The 15,897-nt window shown below is 42.5% G+C and overlaps 1 protein-coding gene across 1 annotated transcript in view; it reads left to right on the forward strand.

Moving 5' to 3' along the window:
- Positions 1-924: 924 nt before the first annotated feature.
- The window catches only part of tmem145 (transmembrane protein 145), a 32,770-nt gene continuing 17,797 nt past the window's right edge, over positions 925-15,897 (forward strand). Inside the window, exons 1-5 of the mRNA XM_046400183.1 lie at positions 925-1,208; positions 11,077-11,151; positions 11,642-11,719; positions 13,405-13,491; positions 14,168-14,269. Of these exons, the coding sequence (XP_046256139.1) occupies positions 1,098-1,208; positions 11,077-11,151; positions 11,642-11,719; positions 13,405-13,491; positions 14,168-14,269 (453 nt within the window). The 5' untranslated portion in view covers positions 925-1,097. The remainder of the gene's footprint in view (positions 1,209-11,076; positions 11,152-11,641; positions 11,720-13,404; positions 13,492-14,167; positions 14,270-15,897) is intronic.

The following is a 15,897-nucleotide window of genomic DNA, read 5'->3' on the forward strand; positions in this document are numbered from 1 at the left end:
TTGTATGATTATGATTAATGATTTTATAATGAAATAATAATGAAAACCCATAATTGTATTTTACATAAATCTTGACTCAGTCATGTCTTGGGGAAAGGTTAGATCGAGAGCTGACCTTTTGTAAACATTAAAAATGTCAAATCAAGTCCAAAAACTGCACAATTTGGAGAGTTTTCTGTCATGTTTTCTGTTTAGCAATTCCCTTCTCAGACGTGGAGAGACAACCATCACAGTTCTGAGGTATTTTTATTTATATTTATTGCTGCTTTATACTTAATCCACCACATTTCTGAAGTTAATATTGAGCTTTTAAGTCCCTTATATTTATGTGAGAGCTGTAGCTGCTTTTTAAACACATAAAACACATGAGGTGTTGAAATGTAATGTTCTTGAGGATGGATTAAAGTACGTAATAATACATTATAACTAGCTACACTATGATAACCAAACAATATGTGTAGTACTGTAATACTCATGGTGCTAATAACCTACTTAATTTAAAAGATCTGAGTTTTGCATCTGTTTGGGCACAGGATGACAGACGCTGTCCAAAATGTTTAATATTGTGTTATAAAGAAAATTGAGCCCTAATACAGTCAGTTAGATCCATTCCTGTTGACGTATATCCTGTTGATTAGTGATATAATAACGTGAGCCGGGAGGCCAGGCATCATCTGTCCCAGTGGTGGTTTACTTCATTAGAGGTGTGTGACCTCTAATGAAAACATGATTGCAATCAGCGATGGCATTTTTAATGTGTGGACGTGTCGCATAGTTAAAGCACGAGCGGAACCGGGAACGCGCACTCTGTAACCGACCACACACACACACACACACACACACAATCCACCAAACAGAGCAACTGCTGGAGGGGAGGGAGGGTGTGGGGTGGGTGTTTCGGGGGGAGGTGGGGCGACAGGCATTGAAGGGACCGGCGTGCACGCGCCCTGTTCTTCTTCTCTCACCAAAGAAACCGTGTGCTCTCTCCCTCCCTCGCGCGCTCTGTGCTCGAGCCGTTCCTCCATGCGCGCTCCCGCTCAGAGACAGGCTTCGGAGAGCTCGGACAGCAGACGGGCGATAGCGGGGGAGAGAGAAAGATGGAGGTGAGGGTCGGGGAAAGACTCCTGTACCTGGCTGTGCTGTCCAGCGTCTTCTGCGTCAGTTCAGTCCTCGGGAAATACGTCAAAGGCATCGTCAACACCAAAGAGGTGAGCGCTGTGTTTTTTTTTTTTTTAAAAAAAACATTCTTTACCTGTAAAATTAGTTGCGACAATGACACCACCAGGAAACACAGACTGAGAGCTGTGGGAAGGGGACTCGACTGCTTATCCGCACGCAGGTGTCTCCGTGGCGAACTGGACCGAGGCTTGGATGTTGAACATGTTGGATGTTTACATGCCGCCACAGGAAACACACTCACCTCTGCTCTGCCTTGCAATTGCGCGCCATCAGCGTGCGTGTCATCTGTGGCGTATATTTCACCCTCATTATCTTTGGCATCAGTGTAAGCCCCAGTAAGCGGCATCCCACCAGTCCGCGGATACCAATCGAGCTCCGAGTGGTGATTGCTCATCTTTAAACCAAATGCACAGCTTAACGTGCTGCCACGCTTACATGTGAATTAGCCCTCGAAATACCTGTTAATGATTGAGGGGAGACGTTACAGGTGTGAGTCATATGGCTTCTGGAGCCCGGCGCTGGGCTTGTGGTGATCTCTGGGCTGCTGGGTTTTTTCAGTCTGTTGTCAGACAGATCAGCATCGACATCATCGCTGCCCTGACAAGACCGGCGAGTTGAAAATGTTAACTGTGCAGCTGGGCAGATACTGAAGCTCCGGGCCGTTTTGTAATTCAGGAGGCTACCACCTGCTGTTCCTCATCTCTGGCTGCTATTCTCACGAGTTCGTGGATCAAGTTTGACATACACGAGTAGTGCAGTAGGGCCGTCTACCATTTTGTTGTGAGTTCAAAAAGACTGGCCGCTATGCGGACAAAGTGGCCTCAGATAACACAGGGAAGTCAAGCTTTAATTCAAATTAATTCTGGTAATTCTGTTGTGCAAAAAAAAAAAAAAAAAAAAAAAAAAACACTGTGCAGTGGAAGTCCAAGTGTTTATCTCTCTGAAGCAGCACATTTGACCCTTTAATCTGTGAGGTCACCTGCGTGTAGGGAAACTCAACTCAGAGGTAAAACAAAGAAAGAACACATGCTATATGTTTTGTCTGATAATTCAGTGTGTGATGATATAAGCCATAACAAAGCAATAAACGTACACCTTAGAGGACAGCAAATATTTGCCATTTTTGCTTGATAACTAAACTAAATTGCATTGTCAATAATTGATATTTCCTGCTGGGGGGGTGGTATTGTTGTACTGCTCAGGTCACAATGTGATGGAAAATGCTGCTGTGAAACAATCAAAAAAATACAGCAACCAGTGCAGTCAGGTGTTTCAGATACCACAGATTTTTATCTGTTGCAACACAAAAAAGGAGAGAATCTATCAAACATCAGGCAGTTTGAGAACAACAAGCTTTGATTCGCACTCCAGCTTTCTGATTTATTGTACTCGCGTTCCCAAAACTCTGACCACAGTAAATTCAAAAATCCGTCGTGACCTGAGGGATTGAAGTCACCGATTAGAAACCCCAGGATGACGACTTGGATATGAATGGATAAACTGAACGAGAGGCACTCGTCCATCCATCACTGCTGCTCAGATGCCCTTGGATGCTGCGCTGAATCTGCACCTGCTTCAGTGGAGCTGCTCACTGGCCTGCAGTAGGTCACACTGGGCAGCTTCCAAATGTGTGTGAGACACACATGTGTGCATCTGGTCCGAGTAAGAGTTTGAGTGAGCCTGTCTTCTTATGTAAGGCCATGAATGACGGGGGTTTTATATCAGTAAGAAAATTCTGCATTTAAGCTGCACTGTAGGCTGCAGCTATCAGATATTTTCTTGATTGATCAATCTGATTATTTTCTAGATTAATTCTCTGGTGTTTGGTCCAGGGCCAAAGGTGATGTCTTCATACTTACTGTTTTATCCAATCAGCACTCAAAAATCCAAACATATTCAGTTTATTATCACGAAAGATTAAGAAAACCAGCATATATCTACATCTTAGAGGCTGGTGTCTACGTGCGCGTGGCATTTTAGCGATGGATTCTGTGTTCATGGATTATTTGATTAATAGAGTAATTGTTTTATTTATTTCTAAAGTGAATTTACATAACAGAGTGACGCACCTTTTTGCTTTTGTCTTGATCCTTGTGGTGGGTTTTCTCGCCTTGCTTTTTGTGCCTCTCTGAACTCTTCAAGGATTATTTGACAACCTAAGCAAAACAACAGAGCACTGTGAATGACATCAGGCAACACCGGACTTGACATATTGATATTTTGTGTGCGTGTGTGTGTGCGTGAGTGTGTACAGTTTAACACGCCATCACTCTTGCTTGTGTATTCCTGCCCCAAGGTCATCCACCAGCTCCGCTCCATATTTCCCCTCTCGCAGATTTGCACACAACACAGACAGAATAAAGCTTTCACACAGAGAAACACTTCAGTCCCGTGATGCTGTAGCTGCATCAATGTCTGCAGAGGTGAAGGCAGAGTTAGTGCAGAGCTTTAAACTGACAAACCTAATTTACCGCACTGGGAGGGATGAACTGTTGAAACTTGTGACGTGGCTGGAGAAACACAAACAAAGTTATCCAAAGGCATCGGCGCTTCAGACCGATCAACAGCTTTATTTGGGCTGGTCGATGTGTACAATTGGGTTTAGTGGCTCGTGGCGTGTGTAGGCACTGATAAGATGTATCTCAGCGGTGGCTTAAAAGTCGGAGGAAGGGCGCTTTTCGTTTTGAATCCAGCTGGGAAAATCTGGGAAACAAACAAGAACTTAACACTCCTTCAGCAGCCAACAGCACAGGACCCCTGAGCAAGGCAGCAAATCCACACTGTGCTTCCGGCTCTTTCCCCTGTGTCAGTGTATGTAAAGCTGGAGAAGTTTGCAGCAGACTGATGTTAAGCTTCTACAAAAGCCAAGTCCTTGTCTGAACTCAGCTTGGGCTTAGTGGTTGCTCAATTAAATGCACACACTTTGTGTTAGAGGTGCCAAAGCTCAGTTTTCACTAATGCGGGATGATTTTTGGAAGTATGCTCATGGTGGTTTTTCTGTCCAATATTTGTGATTGCAGTTTAAATTGCTGTCATTTTCTATGAGTTAAACTACTGCCCCATGCTTTATATATATATATCTAGTCATAATTTATCCTTGTTTCTGCATGAGTAGGGTCATATAAAAATAATGATTAATGTGGTTGCTTGCTGTTTATGTCGTCCCAGAGTTTTTCTTTGAGTCAGACAAGACATACTGAAGAAATACTTCTGATTAACTACAGCCAAGTAAAATAGGGGACATTCACCCCTTTAAGCTTACTTGCAACAGCTTGTTAAAGGTGCAATCAGCAATTCTTATGCAATACAACTTCAGCAAGTGTCTCCTCACAGTCCGCTAACTGTCAACTCTGTGTATGTCCTAGGGTTAGGTCATATGACAGTTTATACCGTGTCCACCAGTATTTGTATTGGGGCCACTTTATTCAGGTTGGGCTAAATAGCAAGTCAGGGCAGCTGCCTTTGCAAGGCAACGTGATTTTTTTTGTATGTATGGGAAAGCCATTTAAAATAAAATAATCAAATGTTGGTTGATGATGAAGTACAGTATGGTGTTGTCATATGAAGGTGTTTCTTAATTGAATTTACATAACAGTTACTCTATCATGATGTAGTGTTAGCCTAATATATGATTACATAAACAGCTTTGACAGCTTTGCACCTATAACAGCTTCCACTCCTGTGGGAAGGCTTTCCACAAGATTTCAGGGTGTTTCTGTGGGAATATTTGCCCATTCATACAGTAGAGCATTCGTGAGGTCAGACACTGATGTTGGACCAAAAGGCCTGGCTCGCAATCTCTGTTCCAGCTCATCCCAAAGGTGTTGGACAGGGTTGAGGACAGGACTCTTTGCTTTGACTTTGCTTTGTGCACTGGGACACAGTCATGCTGGAATAGAAAAGGGCCTTCCCCAAACTGTTGCCACAAAGTTGGAAGCATAGCATTGTCCAAAATGTCTTGGTATGCTGAAGCATTAGGATTTCACTTCACTGAAAGTAAGGGACCGAGCCCAACCCCAGAAAACAGCCCTGGAAGAGGTGTGTCTGGATACATTTGTCTATATAGTATACTTTGACAGACGATCTTTCTCCTGTAGCCCACCTGCAGTGTGCGCTGAGAAAAAAAATTGGTGTTTGTATACAGTCCTTGTTCTGTAAATGGGTAGCTCAGACCAAGCCGAACAACACTATCCCAACCGGTCAGCAATAGGCAAGTCAATTGGACTTCAACCCCTTCCTCTGCTACTCTCCCTCTTCCACATCCTCTCCAAAGGCAAGGAGCTGATCAGATGATGTTGGTGTCGTTGCCTTGGCAATATGCCTCCATGAATTTGGGGGAGATCCAAGTGTCAGCAGCCTTTCTCCAGAATCACCTACTCAATCTTTAAGCATCTAATTTATATTCAAAATTGCAGCTCCTTCAAATTGCAATTTTGATATAAGGAATATAATTCAACATTAGTTTTCTGTATTCTCAAGGGAATTGAGGGTTTAGAGAACCAGCACTGTACAGTTATTTGTTTAAAAAGAAAAAAAGAGAAGAAAAGTTGCTCTAGACAGGTTAAAATGTCTTTGGCTTTAACAGTTAATGAAAATTTGTGGATTAGACCAGAAAGGTCATTAAACTTTTGTCTTTAGAAAAATTAATGAAAATGAACAGATGCCCTTGAAAGTTCCTTCCCTAATTTAAAAATCCAGCGCCCATATATTCATCAGCGTGCGTCAGCTCACTGGGCCTTTCTTCATCCTAAAAATCAACATCTCACACCCTGAGGAAAAACACACTGATGGATGTTAGGGTTGATATCGCAGCTGTTTTAAAATGAAGGATTCCAACAGGATTTATGGACTTAATAGGATCATAAAGTAAAGAGGCCTGGTATGTGATGTCTTATTTTAATTAATCTCATGTCTTGTCTTAGAATATGTCAGTTTCAAGTTCATCAATTTTGGCAAAGAAGACCTTGAAAGTTACTGAAAAACTCAAGTTCAAGTTGACATTGAAGTGTTTGGAACCGTGTATGCATTGAATTTCCAACTCAATCAGTTTTCCTGCATCTCTTTTTAATGAGGACATTGTGATTAGATGCAGGCAGCGTGTGTGTACGGGTGGGTGCATGTGAGAGTGTTTTCATGTGTCCATATGCTTGCTTCACAGTGTGTGTGTCTGTGTGTGCGTGTGTTTGCATGTCTACATGGTCTATGTGTACTCATGTGAAACACCCAGAGAGGTACAGAGCTTGAGTGTGTACGTGTGTGTACATGTGTGTCGTTGCGTGAGTGTGTTTGTGTCACAGCGTTGTGTAACCCTGACTAATGAATCATTGAGAAGCCCAGCGATCCAGGGGTGACTTGACTAGCTGATTGGTAATTAATTGTTAATGAGGCTTAGCGAGCAAACAGGGATCTGGAGAGAAAGAGAAAAAGACAGAAAGCTCCAGAGATGAAAGGACCAAAACTGTGAGGGAGGAAGAAAGACAGAAAGAAAGAGAGACAGAGAGAGAATGAGATGGAGAGATGCTGAATTGACTGCATCAAGGCATAGTACTTGATTAATGGGGTGTACGCACACACGCACACACACACACACTCACATGTGCAAGCACGCACACATGCCTGGGGAGGTGGCTGAGTGATTCTGCATCACAATGCAGTGGCCATGGGGAAATAAGAGGACTGAAAGGGGATTAAGGTAGACACCTCATCCACTGTTGCTATCCTCCAGAGCTCAGTCTCTTCTCTCCTCTCCAGAAGAAAGTAGTAGTTGGTATTGGTTGAATAGCTTGAGGCTGATGTTGAATTTCGCCAACAGCTGTCTGACCGCCGTCCTAGCTCTCTTGATGCTGTCTTAGCCTTGTTAGACTCACTCGTCTGCTTTTGACAAAGAAATCTGGGGAAGTCCGTTAGTCTCTGGAAATACAACTTAATATGTGAAAAAAGTTGTAAAAATCCTTTTGTGCCTCCAGAGGGAGAAATCTGATAAATTTCCTCAAGTGATGTCATTGTGGCTTGGGTCTGAAGATGGGAAAAAAAAATGTGGAGCTGTAGAGTTATAAAGAAGTGGAATTTTTAGTATAGAATATATAGAGAGTACAATTACAAACTGTATCAGAGACTATTATTTGTAACAGTCTCTGATACAGTATCTAGTTCTTTAGATATTGATCACAAAGGCTGTGAGATGGGGCAAGACAAAAAGATGTGAGCGTGATGTGCCGTCAAGTGTCCACATCGGTCTCCTGCGTTGGTTCTAAGTCCACTTTGTTTTTATTTGATTTTTGGGGTTGTGAAGAACCTCTTTCAGTTATTCCAGCCAAAAATCTGCCCAACTTTGTGAGTTTCCTGCAGCCAGATGGTTTGAATCTCGTGGAAAGCCATCCTTGAAAATTGGAGGCTGTTGAAGCAGCATATTAATGTCAGCAGCTTGAAAGTTTTCCACACTCTCATATGGGCCTAATGTTTGTGTGTCCAAATACTTTTGGCTTTCTCACGTTGGCTCACTTCTGATATATTAGTCCTGTTAAATCACAGTGCTGTGAGACCAGTTAAAGACACTGGGCTGGTGGCTCATTGATCAATTGAACTTCTGCTCGGATGTCATTGGCATTTGTAGACATTTATTGAAAATTGTGACATGAATAGACTTGGGTCTGTAAAAGAATTCTTCTAATCTGTCTATTTGCTTTGACACCACTGTTTAGCTGCAGTTGTTCTCTACTGTTGTTTGTGTGATGGTGTAATTTGAAGGACGAATGTATGTGTGCAGGACCAGACTGTGTGTAACAATGAACGGCTTGGCCTTTGGATGTTTCTATGGGAGCTGCAATGTAAGGCATGTTGTGGTTGGCATGACGATGGGGGGTGGGGGTAACCATGGCATGTTGTGTGTGTGTGTGACAGATGCTCATGGGTAATATTTTATTGTGTGCGTGTGTGTGTGTGTGTGTGTGCGTGTCCAACAAGGGGGTCTTTCACAGCCCTAGCCTGTGGTGAGTTGAATGACACCCCCCCTATCACCCCAGCCAGTCCACCCCTCTCTCCTCTCTCCAGGGATTCATCTCTGGGTCAGTGCTTCCCTCTGCTGCCCCCGGTTGTCACGGTTACAGCATGGGACGCCGCACACAGAGGTGGGAGTGAGCCTCGGGCTTCAGCGACTTTCGGAGTTTGTCATGAATTATAACCCAGAGGCTCCGACCGGGGGATGGAGCTGGCTGGCAGCGTCTGAAATATGGCTGCGGTTTTGTTTGCTGTGTGATATATGGAGGCAGCAGCGCTTGCCACGCTACACTGCTCTGGTTGCACTTTATTCGTCAGCACAGAAATTACTGTGCTTGTTTAACGCGGGACAGAGGTAATTATAGTATAATGGTGCACAGAGTGTTTCACTGGTTGGGTGTAGATCAAGAGATCATAACAACCCACCCTAAGGCCCCCCATTTTAATAAAAGAAGAGGAGATCTTTGCTTGAGTGGTTGAAGAGGTTGAGAAGTGCAACAGATTCTTATGTGTGGTTATAAATGCAGTGTCTGAATTCAGTCGTGGTCGTGTTTTGGATCTGCCTGTGTTAATATTTGAAAAGTACAATTGGATTTCAGAAAAATAACATCACCTCAAGAAGAGCTTGAAGATACATCAATATAATATCATATCCTTATATGAGGGACCGTCATTTGGGATTTTGTTATTTATATGTTATGCTATTGTGAAATCTCGGTCTGAAGAAACTACAATTCAGCAGAATAATTTAACTGTTCGGCTGTGGGATGATAAATGAATGCCCGTTTTGTCATCATATCCGGATAACTCATAGCACTCCAGTAAGGAGTAAGAAAACATGAGTAGTCATACATCAAATCATTATTACTGTTGTGGTTATGGCTGAGTTTTGAAGCTCAGTGCTTTTTGTGTATTGATTAAACTGTCTGGAGCAATGAGTCAAGTTTTGAATGTCAGCAGATTCTTTATCTTGTCTGCTTGGTCTTTGATCAGATAATTCCTCATTCAAATCAGGATAGGACTGCATCTAATGATTGTTTTCTTCATCACTTGTTGACTGGTTTTGGTCTATAAAATGGCAAAAAGCGAGAAACCTTCCTGAGTCCAACATGTCATACTGATGTGGGCAAAAGAGAAACTGACTGCAGTTCAGTGTCTTCCCCACCCAGTTTATCATATTTGTTGATAAACATCATGCATTAAACAAGTATGCTCAAGACTACAGTTTCTAAGCAGCTAAAAGACCTCCCAATTGTGAAAAAATCCCATCACTATTTTCTAGAGCCCTTGAGTCTAAAAAGCAAAGATATTCAGTTATATTGTATTTCTGCATTTATGTTAATATATTTATGTATGTGGTGATGTTTATTTAAGAGAAGAAAAGGTAGCAGATTATCATATTTAAGATGGAGGAACCTGAATCAGCTGATTTTTCTTACTGCATTGATTGATTATTGACTTTATAAGATTTTAGAATAAAAATTACAAATGTCCTAGATCCCTAGAAGTTGAGATATACATTCATTCCTTAATTTGTCTGATCAAGAAGTTTTTTTAATCAATTTCATCAGCGTGCAAACAAAACTATGAAAATCAGCAAATATATACCTTTAAAAACATTTTCCTTGACGAAAAATGACTGAAACATTAATCAGTTAACAAAATAGTTTCTTCTGTCATCTGTTATACCAATTTTGCAACGCTATTTGTTACTTTTTCTTCAAAGATTTGATGCTTGAGTTGTCTCAGTGGGGGCTACACACAGTGGACAGCCCCCCGGGCACAGAAAACTATGTGTACACAACATGTAAGTGGTGTGGTGTTAGCGCTGTGTTCAGCACAACGATCATACCTGCAGAATGTATCTGCTCACAGCGGTATAGTGTGTGTGTGTGTGTGTGTGTGTATGACAGATCTGCCATGCTAGTGCTGCAGCAGTGCCTTATATAAGTTCAGTGAAGTACACCATCAGCACAATTATCTGGTCCCATGCTGCCAAGCTTATGGGCTGAATAATATTAAGACCAGAGCTTCTCCACCTCTTCCTACCTTTCTCCCTTATTAATGTGTTCAGCAGCCCCTTAATACCCTCTTTGTTTACCTTCTCTAGAAGTTTACCCTCTTGGCACTGCCTGACTCCTTTCCACTTTTTATACCTCCATGCCGGTGAGAGCTGGATGGCTGGAGACATTTTGTTTTTGGCTTGTCCGTCCGTCGTCCCCTCCTTGTGAAAGCGGTATCTCATTAACACCTCGTGGCAATTTCTTCAAGTGTGGCACAAACATTCACTTGGACTCAAGGAGGAATACACTAATTATCACCAAAAATGTGAGGTGGTGAAGTGGTTTAGTTTATTTTATATCCAAAAGGTCAAAAGCCAACTTCACTGTTCACTATTGATGAACCTAATCTTGGTGTCCCACCTTGAAACTGCGGCGTTTGTATAGATCTCGATGGTCAGCAGATATCATTGATTGTTGCCATGGAAACATGGGACTTAATTCTTTAGTTAGCCCAGGGGTTAGGGTAGATAATGTTTTAGGATTTATTCATTTATTTATTTTTATTATCTGAAACTAATCTAGGAGAAAGTAAGACGGCCATAACACTACAGACCAGGCTAAAAAATGTCATTTGTGAAACCATCCCCAGTTAGAAATTTGTAGTTTCATAACTAAATACCTGCAAAGCTAAAGACATTTCCATAAGTCTTGACTGTACTTTGTGTTTGTGCTAATTGGCACATGTTAGCATTGTAACTAAGATGTTAATGCGAGCATAGTGCTTCTCTGCCTACGCACAGTCTCACAGAACTGCTTTCATTGCTGCGTACTCTTAATCTTCTGTGCTTCATCCATGTTTTCTTCTCTTTCTTCCTTTCTCGCTTCTGTTTCTCGCCAGGACTGGGTTTTCCTCACTCGCTTCTGCTTTCTCACTGACTTCGGACGCCTGGACTTCCGGTTTCGCTATCCAAAGGTAGGACAACTTGCTGTTGCTTTGGTGATTGTGTCATGTGTGTTATTTTATAATATTCCATATGGCCTCAGCTTGCCCTCATTTCCTTCAGAGGCAACACAACTTTACTTCTTTCCTCATCCTTTCTTTCTCTAATTTAGTATCTCCCTCTCAACTGGTTCTCTCTGTTTCCTTCCTCTTACCTTATCTAAACTGATGCCATCACTCTTTCCCTCCTCTCTTCTTCTTCCTCGGGCAGTTCCTGCTGTACCAGCCTTGTCCTCTTTATTCCTTCATCCCCTCCTTCTTCTATTGTTCCCCACCTCTCCGTCTTTCCACACTTCTGTTTTTATCTTCCGCTCTGCCTTCTTTCACCCGTGCATCGCTTTGGCTGTCGTAGCCTGCAGACTTTGGAAACGTTTTTTGTCGTATGAATCTCACACCGTCTCCCTGCCTCCTCTCTGATCTATGCACTGTCTATCCTCCCTCTCTGTGTCGCTCCTCTGTGCAGTCTCGCTGCTGTCAGAACATATTGCTCTACTTTGATGACAGCTCTCAGTGGCCAGCTGTGTACAAGAGGCCTGAAAAGGTGAGATACCGACACCCTCTGCATCATGTCTTTCGACAAGCTTTTACCGAAGAGAAATGCAAGCTCCATTTAATGCATCGTATGTCACTGTTGTAATGAAAATACTCAGTGACTCCAGTTTAGTTAATTTTCACATTTTAACTTGCCACTGCTCGGAATAAAACAAAGCCGTCTGTCTAAAAGGCTTTTCACTAACAGGCAGTGATTTATTATTAATGATACATGCAGTGATCAAGGATGGTACAACGCATGTTTGTGAACAGAGAGTTCTGCCTGAAGTGAAGCTGCTCCACAGAAAATGACAGCAGGGAGATTTTCTCCCGATGGATGTCTCTTTTTTTATTTCAGTCTGTAAGTATTGGGCCAATGACACAAGTTTGTTATTTTGGCCCAGCAGTCAAACACATTAGATCTTATGTAAAACAGTGATTAAAGGGCTAAACTGCTTTTGATCAGCCTTGTTGTGAGGATATTTACATCTATACTGGAGGTGCTGCTAAACATGGGGAGTTTATGTATAAAAATTGATATTGATGTTGTTCACCCAACATTTTCAGCGGATGAACAAGACTTGAATACCCATAAAACTGAAAGTTAGCACTTGAGCCTCGCAGCCATTGTTTTATTTCAAATCCAATTTGAGCACAGTGCCAAAACATTACGAAATGCACCCCCTTCCACATACTTAACAGACCACGCCAGCCGTGCATTTAAAGACTTATTCTACCATCCACGGGGCTACGCCTCGTACATTTATAATATGGTTGGTTCAATAATTTTACGTTTTTGGTTTTTAGGGTGGAGGGAGTATGTTTGTGTTGACTCCAGCTATAGCGTGCATGATTTCTTAATCTGCACTGTATTCGCCTGTATATGCTGTGAGATACCATGAGACACCATAAGCCAATGCAGTCTATAAAATCGACATTAAATTGCTTTCACACCCAATGAATAATATATAATGCAACCATTTGCTGTAGGCAGACTTTGGTACCGTCCTGTCGCCCGTTTTAAAACTTGACATCCGATGTAGCTGTTTCTTGTTTCTGCTTCAAGAGCTTTTCAAAACTGTAAGGAAAGTCTATGCTACATTGGTCTGGTGCTGTGAGAAAGAAAAACACTGACCACCTGCCTTGCATATCTTGGCCGGTGTCGTCATTTGGTGGCGTATTCTTCTTGCGGACATCTTTTGACGCACAGAAGTGACTTTGTGTCGAGATGTCTCTCGCTCAGCTACAAACCGCACACCATTTTTCAGCTCTCAGACAGATTTTGATGTCAGTTTCCCAGAGCAAGGTAGCATGACCTTCATTCTGCATTCCCCATTTTGCGGTAATACTCAGCAGCCACACGGCGAAGGAATCCATCACAGAGGAGAGAATACATATCAGTTTTAATTCAGCTTACAGCAGCTTTTACAGAGGCAAGGCAATGCAGCCATAGTTTCAGTTACGTTTCTATGAAACTAATTTCATTTTATGCATTTTTCAGGCTGGAATAACAACCTTTTGCTTTCACTGCTGTTCTGTTATTACTTACTTGGCATATAGCTGATTATAGGTGCAGCAGGTTTCGCCAATTCTCCTGAGATTTACTGAAAAATAAATGTGTGAAAACTAAAATAGAATTAAATGAGAAACCCTGAGGGCGAGTTAATTTTTAAATTTTTTCTCTTCTGTCGTCAGAACTGTTACCAGAAGGAAGCGGTGCTGAGGCCAGAGAACAACCAGGTCATCAACCTCACAACACGCTACACCTGGTCAGGCTGTGTGGTAAGAGCATATACACAACACACACACACACACACACACACACACACACACACAAACACACAACACACTGTACGTGTTGATTGTCATCCTGTCCTTGAGAAAGACACAGAATCTAATGCAGGGTTGTTGCTCTGTAACTATAGCTGACCTCTGTATTATGAGTTTTTTTACGTTTACATTATTCCTTATTTTCATCTTTCCTGTTGCATATCATTTTATAATGCAGAACAGCAACGGTGATATTTAATCGAGCTAAACAAATACATAGGCAGTGAGAGCTAACGGCCTTCAAAGTGCCTTTGTAACGTTTTACTGACTCACTCGTTTCAGTCAACCAGAAGATCTTTATCTCCTGTAACACCTTTTTTTTTTAAAATATATTTTTATGTTTTTCAATAAGCAACGCAACGTGTTTGTTTATCACATTAGGTAAGTGTGATAACCAGCGTGACTCTGTTGTCGTGGTGGTTAGTGGATCTTGTTGCCACATTTCAGGCTATATTGGGGTGTGAAATATGTTTGTGTCTTGATACATCAGGCTCCCGCTCCACAGTGATAATTCAACGTGTCTCAGAGGGGAAAACGGTGCTGTCTTTAGCACAGTTCCCCCACCAGCACCACCAGCACCACCAGCACAAGTGTCTCTCATACTCTCATATCTCTCTGTTTCTCTCAGGTGGAGGGAGATGGGGACGAGGAGGTTCTGAGCTGCGTGGGCGGCCGTAGCTTCCGCTCAGTGAGGGAGAGATGGTGGTACATCGCTCTCAGCAAGTGTGGGGTAAGCACTGACCCCTGACTCCCCACCCTCCCTCCCCCCACTGGCTCTTCCTGCCTCACAAGTGCAGACGAACACAAACCGACTCGAAGGGCTCAAACATACGAGATAAACAAACCTCCATCATCATCATCATCTTTAACGCCATCATCGTGATCTTCTCTCCATCAGACAGAAGATTGTTGATGAGAAGAAGGTTATATACTTATGCCTTAAATTATCTGCACATTCATTAAAATGCTTTTTTTTTCTTTTTAAATAAGGGGCTGTTTTAGCATTTTAAATTATATTTTGAAAATTTTCACACTCTAGTAAAAAACACATTTCATATGCAAGCAGCATTGACAGATACTAAAATGGGAAAGCTGAGGCAAAAAATGCACTCAGCTCAGCCTGAGGAAAGGCTCTGGAAGTTTTAAGGCTCCTTTTTAAATTTTAAATTAACTCGAGCATAATTTTTGTCCCAGTATGTGCTTCTCTCTTTGAGCATTTTGCACCAGGCGGCATTTTAAATTCTAGAACTAATCAAAATATGCAAAAATTAAATAAAATGAAATTGAAAAACTGCAAGGAGAACCCTGTGATTTAGAGTTGCTGCTGCATGTCGTTGACCATCGGAATTGATCCCGGATAATGGTTTCTGGCCCCTCACATCTCCCTGCTCTCTTTGTATGTTAGATCTTGAATCTGTGCATCTCTTTTTGAATTGCCTCTGGACACCGTGGAGCACTTTATCTCTCTCCCATGCTACATGGCTTTGTACAACAGAGACTCTTAATATGCAACTCTCTTCTTAAATTGTGCTAAATATGGATTACAAGGGCTCCACTGTAGCCTATTGATCAGCCAGCTTCAGGGACTTTAAAGCATTGTGTTGTTTTATAATGGGACTCAGTGTTGTGGTAATGGTGTGCCGGGAGAAAAAGAGCAAAAAGTGGTAGTTGCGGCGTGTTGTTCGTTGATGCGGGTCTAGACTGGGAGAAATCATGAGCTTGTATAATGATGGCGCTGCTCAGTGATGATGCATCCTCCTACGCTGAGAGCCTGAGTCAAGGACGAATCCCAGGAAAAGGTGTGTGTTTCTTGTTGTTTTTATGTTTGTGAGGAGTGAATAAGTACGATTTCTGCTGAATGTGAATAACTGTACGACTTTCTGCCTATCAGTGTCACGCTCTGGGTTACATCGGCGTTACGCTCCTCGTCATGATCCTCTGTGTATTTGTGTGTGAGACAGATTTGTATTTTTTTCTGGGTTTGTTTTTGTGCTGTCGGTTGAGAGCGTTGGCTGAAAAGGGATATGATTAGAACGGATGCTTCCTGCGAAGTGGTTTAGTGTCACGCCGCCGTCCGCTGGTAGACACCCTGCCTAATGCTGTTGGACTAAAATATAAAAGCTCGTCTCCACTCCCGGGGGACATACGCACGGCGCGCTCCGCAGCCAATTTCCACCCTTCGTTTCCCGCCGCTCGACTTCTCGCCTCCCTTTCACTTTCTCGCCTCTCCATCTTTCCTGCCTCTGTCGCTTGCAATCTTTGGCTGCGTCCCGCACTCTTTCAGCTCTCGGTCACCAAGCTGTGACGCGCTCCATGCCATTTCATATCTGTTTACCCCTCTGTCTCCTGCTCCTCTCT

Source organism: Scatophagus argus, chromosome 9 (genome assembly GCF_020382885.2).
Source record: "Scatophagus argus isolate fScaArg1 chromosome 9, fScaArg1.pri, whole genome shotgun sequence".
NCBI lineage: Eukaryota > Metazoa > Chordata > Actinopteri > Scatophagidae > Scatophagus > Scatophagus argus.